Source organism: Cucurbita maxima, unplaced genomic scaffold (assembly GCF_002738345.1).
Source record: "Cucurbita maxima cultivar Rimu unplaced genomic scaffold, Cmax_1.0 Cma_Scf00005, whole genome shotgun sequence".
NCBI classification, from domain to species: Eukaryota; Viridiplantae; Streptophyta; class Magnoliopsida; order Cucurbitales; family Cucurbitaceae; genus Cucurbita; species Cucurbita maxima.
The window spans coordinates 3134848-3140021 of record NW_019272021.1 but is presented as its reverse complement, the minus strand read 5'-3'; the positions used below and the strand labels follow the sequence as shown (position 1 = coordinate 3140021).

At 40.9% G+C, this 5174-nt stretch overlaps 1 protein-coding gene across 9 annotated transcripts in view; it reads right to left on the bottom strand.

Moving 5' to 3' along the window:
* Positions 1-51: 51 nt before the first annotated feature.
* The window catches only part of LOC111479317 (phosphoglucan, water dikinase, chloroplastic-like), a 15931-nt gene continuing 10808 nt past the window's right edge, over positions 52-5174 (bottom strand). For 8 of the 9 annotated variants that reach the window (XM_023123884.1, XM_023123891.1, XM_023123892.1 and 5 more), the window contains 9 exons: positions 4223-4341; positions 3898-3968; positions 3692-3809; positions 3412-3498; positions 3198-3284; positions 3041-3117; positions 2778-2952; positions 2560-2668; positions 52-1130 (listed from right to left, as the gene is read on the bottom strand). In XM_023123884.1, coding sequence (XP_022979652.1) covers positions 229-1130; positions 2560-2668; positions 2778-2952; positions 3041-3117; positions 3198-3284; positions 3412-3498; positions 3692-3809; positions 3898-3968; positions 4223-4341 — 1745 coding nt within the window. In that variant the 3' untranslated portion in view covers positions 52-228. The remainder of the gene's footprint in view (positions 1131-2559; positions 2669-2777; positions 2953-3040; positions 3118-3197; positions 3285-3411; positions 3499-3691; positions 3810-3897; positions 3969-4222; positions 4342-5174) is intronic. The other variant, XM_023123889.1, reaches the window with a different exon arrangement.

The window sequence follows — 5174 nt, the reverse complement described above, 5'->3', positions numbered from 1 at the left end:
AAAAAAAAAAAAAAAAAAAAAAAAAAAAAAAAAAAAAAAAAATGTAGTCGATTTGATAATGATCAAGTGACATTATTTCTTTGGCCCGAACCAAATAATAACTTTAGTTAAATCATTTGTACTAAGATTAACTATATGCATTTAGGCCTAAGACAGAATGATATTTTCAAACTTCACCATTTCATCTCTCTGACTCCAAGAACTTGACCGTTAAGAACATTGAACGTTCTACAATAGCTGCGGGCGTGCTTGGACAATATAAATGTCATCCCCGACGACGCAGCCTTCGACATCCTGTGGGCAGGAAAACTTGCATTCCAAGAAATACCCAACAGAGCAAAGACGTCGACCTAGCTGCGCACGAAATTTCGGGTCGATAGACAATGACTTTTTGCTGTAATCTACAGTAAAACGTGCCATTTGACCATCAGCAGGACCAGCAGCAAGAACTCTTAGTTCTTCACTGAAGTTTGCAAAGGCCAGTGTTTGTACTAAACCATCAAACTTCCCAGATGAAAGTCGCCAGGGCGTGCCACGGGTGCCAGACGCTAGAGTTTCGCCAAGTCCACAGGCAATTTCAGCCTCAACATACTTGCCATTTTGGTTGGTTGGGCTGTATGTGTGCAGAACAAATGATAATTCAGGAGAAAGCATTTCTTGTACCAGTACTGCCATTAAAGCATCCTTCTGAGGTACTCCAGCAGCTCGTCTGCTTAGAACTGCTCTTCGAGTGTACAACGACGCCCATACTTTGCTAACAGCGTTGCTAAAAACAATTGGATCTCTCAAACTTACATTTGGAATTGACTCGTAAAGTCCAGCAGCTGACATGCCAGCCAAATCCTCGACATTCGCACTCGAACGGACGATTAAGCGTGCATCTTCAGGAAATATTTTCCCTAAACTATCAATTATGTCTTGCGTCAATTGCAGAGAAGACACCAAGTCATGGAGTTGTTTGCAAAGTTCATCTAGTTCCACTCCTACTTTTGCTGTTTCGATTTGTTCCAAAATAGATTTGAACTTTTCCATGGAATTAGTTTGAGTGAGTGCTAATTCCATAGAACCAAATGGAATCACTGCACCTGCAGGAACTCGAAAAGCAGCTGGAATCTGTAGACTTGTAAAACCTGCTAACCAACGTCTGGTTATGTGTAATATAATAAAGTGCTGGAATTGAAAAAATTATAATAATTAACGGCCTAAGTTCACCGCTAGCAGATATTGTCCCCTTTGAGTTTTCCCTTTTGGGCTTCCCCTCAAAGTTTTAAAATGTGTTTCCTAAGAAAAGGTTTCCATACCCTTATAAGGAATGCTTCATTCTCCTCTTCAACCGATATGAGATCTCACAATCCACTCCCTTGGGAGCTCAGCGTTCTCATTGACACACCGCTCAGTGTCTGGCTTTAATACTATTTGTAATAGCCCAAGCCCACAACTAGCAGATATCGTCTTTTTTGGGCTTTTCCTTTCGAGCTTTCCCTCAAGGTTTTACAATGGGTCTACTAAGGAGAGGTTTCCACACCTTTATAAGAAATGTTTCGTTCTCCTCTCCAACTAACGTGAGATCTCACAATCCACCCCTTGGAGGCCCAATGTCCTCACTGGCACACCGCCCTAGACAGCCTGGCTCTAATACCATTTGTAACAATTCAAGCCCACTGCTAACAGATATTGTCTTTTTTGGGCTTTTCCTTTCGAGCTTTCCCTCAAGGTTTTACAATGGGTCTACTAAGGAGAGGTTTCCACACCTTTATAAGAAATGTTTCGTTCTCCTCTCCAACTAACGTGAGATCTCACAATCCACCCCTTGGAGGCCCAATGTCCTCACTGGCACACCGCCCTAGACAGCCTGGCTCTAATACCATTTGTAATAACTCAAGCCTATTGCTAGTAGATATTGTCCTCTTTGGGCTTTCCCTTCTAGGCTTCCTCTCAAAGTTTTAAAACGTGTTTGCTAGGGAATGGTTAAGGAATGTTTCGTTCCTCCTTCGTTCTCCTCTCCAACTAACGTGAGATCTCACAATCCACCCCTTGGAGGCCCAATGTCCTCACTGTTCGTTCTCCTCTCCAACTAACGTGAGATCTCACAATCCACCCCTTGGAGGCCCAATGTCCTCACTGGCACACCGCCCTAGACAGCCTGGCTCTAATACACAATCCACCCCTTGGAGGCCCAATGTCCTCACTGGCACACCGCCCTAGACAGCCTGGCTCTAATACCATTTGTAATAACTCAAGCCTATTGCTAGTAGATATTGTCCTCTTTGGGCTTTCCCTTCTCGGCTTCCTCTCAAAGTTTTAAAACGTGTTTGCTAGGGAATGGTTAAGGAATGTTTCGTTCCTCCCTCCAACTATTGTGGGATCTCACAATGGGACAGGTGCGGATTTTTCCAAGAAATTCATATACTTTCATGGTGTAGTTAACAGAAATTTTCCTTATGTATGGCTCTGCTATGTTAGGACTTCATACCGGTTCACTGGAGGTGGAATATTACAACTCAAACCTAGTTTCTTCAAAGACAAATTTAAGGGAAAAAAATTAGATCCAAAATTTACCTTTATCAGAGATGGCAGCCAAAGAAGCCAAACGACCACAAACTGCAGCTTTTGCTCCTGCAATTCGAGCATCTGCATCAGCAAGCTGTACCACTCCAGAAGAAATTCCCTAGACAAAGTTCAACCATCACTAATTTAGAGAAAAATCGATATACTGGGAGAAGAAAAAAGGAAGACGTGTCCAACGTCCAAATGTCATCGAGGAACGATTTGACTACATTATACGACACCTGTGTCGGGTAGGGAGTTCCAGAGGCAGGTAATAAGGGGTCTTGCATACTGGACTTTTCAAAACTAAACACATACTCATCTGGAGCAGTTCTGGCAGGAAAATTATCAGTGCTTGTATCTGATGGCGGATATATATGAACAGAAGTTGCCGATGCTTCCATCCTACACATCTCAACAAAAAACATAACACTTCGTTAAGCATTCACCCTAAATCACCATGAATAAGAACATGAACCAAAAACCATACAACCTCACAAAATTCCCGAGAAGTTTCTGCAGAACAGAAATTCTTTCGTCGTCCTCACATGTAACAAATACAACTTTTTCCTACAAAGCCGACATGCATTGTCGTTGATACTGTACAACAGCGTTTGAAAAAGACACTGTTTTAGAGAGGCTGCACTTACTTGTCGAGCCCTTACACCAAGATGAGATAAATGAGGTAGTTCCTGTAGTAGCACAACTCCTGTTATGTTGCTCCCAGCAGCTGTTATCTGCAACATTTTATTTTATTTTCCTTCATGGAATATCATTCTAATACCATCAATATCATAAGAAAGAGGTGCAAAACGATATCGACTCCATAAATAGGGTAAGTGAAAGGGATATTTAGCTTTGAACCTCTTCATCGCCATCAGCTTTGTTAACCATAAGAATAACAGGCCCTTCTATGGATGTTGGAAGAGACCCTGGGACAATCCTCTCAACCTGAAGAAATACTCACAATTACATAATATTTGGGTTGCAGGCAAAGTTATGTGCAATTTCCAGCATAGACGTGTTTTAGCGTGTTAAAATGATAGATACATTGCAATGTTTGTGACGAGCCTCGCTCAACTTTTTTATGAGCTTCATTTCACTTCAAATACTTAATTCTTGTGAAACAAATAAACACGAGCACCTGAACAAATGTTCCTTCAACAGATCCTGGCACAAGAACATCCCAACCCTGCGATCCAAGTGCGGTTCTGATTGCTTTCAAAAGAATTGTGCATAGCTTCGATACCTGAAAAATTACGCTAGAGTTTCCGACAGACTTCAGCATCAACTCATGGTCGACGAACGGTAATAAAGAAGAATAGAACAAAATTACCCAAACCATTATACCTAGCACGAATTTCAGCTTCAGTATATGTTCTCATGCTGTTTTCAGGGATCCCAAACGCTTTTCCAAGCATCTGAAATGAACGCCAATTTACAGATTCTGCGTTACGTTATGCACAAGACAAGAAGAACCATATAATCCTCTACAGCAGTCTAAGACCAAGGTTGTATTTAAACGGATGATATTCCACAGAAACTATAGCTATTTATAAATTTACTTTTGCCCGCAAAACCACACGGAAATAGATTGGTCGAGTTAATGGTTCAGCAAATTACCATCTCATTAAGTAGTTCTTATCGTGTTTATGATAAACTGATGTATTCATACCTTAACTTTCTCAGGGAATATTTGAAGAAGCGCTTCAGAATATTCCTCAGTCAGCCTCCTTGTTCTATCAAGAGTAGCCTTAAGCCTCAATCCCCAAATAGTTGGGCCATCTTCACTTCCTTGATAAGAAAAATAACAAATTCATAAGGTGGTTAGCTGATCATATAAATCAAGTCAGTCATAGAAATGCAATTGATTTAGAGCTACTAAGCATGAACACCTTAATATGGGTAAAGAGTCCTACATAATATAAATAGGACACCCATATTTGTTAGAAGTGTGTTAGAACTTGGTTAAGCACAACAAATACATATCCAACATTTATTGAACAAATAAAACTTGTGCCAGACATTAGTTGGATATGCATTACTGTGATATCCCACATCAGTTGGGGTGGAGAACAAAACACCCTTTATAAGGGTGTTGAAACCTTTCCTTAGCAGACACGTTTTAAAAACCTTTAGGGTAAGCCCGAAAGTGAAAACCCAAAGAGGACAATATCTGCTAGCGGTCAACTTAGGCCGTTACAAATGGTATCAAAGCCAGACACCGGGCGATGTCCAAGCAGGTTGTTCCTCGAAGGGGGGTAGACACGAGGCGGTGTGCCAGCGAGGACGCTGGGCCCTGAATGAGAGTGGATTGTGATATCCCACATCAGTTGGGGAGGAGAATAAAACACCTTTTATAAGGGTGTGGAAACCTCTCCCTAACAAATGCGTTTTAAAAACCTTGAGGGTAAGCCCGAAAGGGAAAACTCAAAAAGGACAATATCTGCTAGCGGTAGACTTGGGTCGTTACAATTGCACATTTTCTAAGCACAGTAAGGACATCACAGACACATGTAGATATATGATCAACCGTTGTTGGAACACTTAAACTAAAGTGTTCAAAACCTTTTTTTTTTTTTGTACTTATTTGTTGAATATATATATATATATATATATATATATAT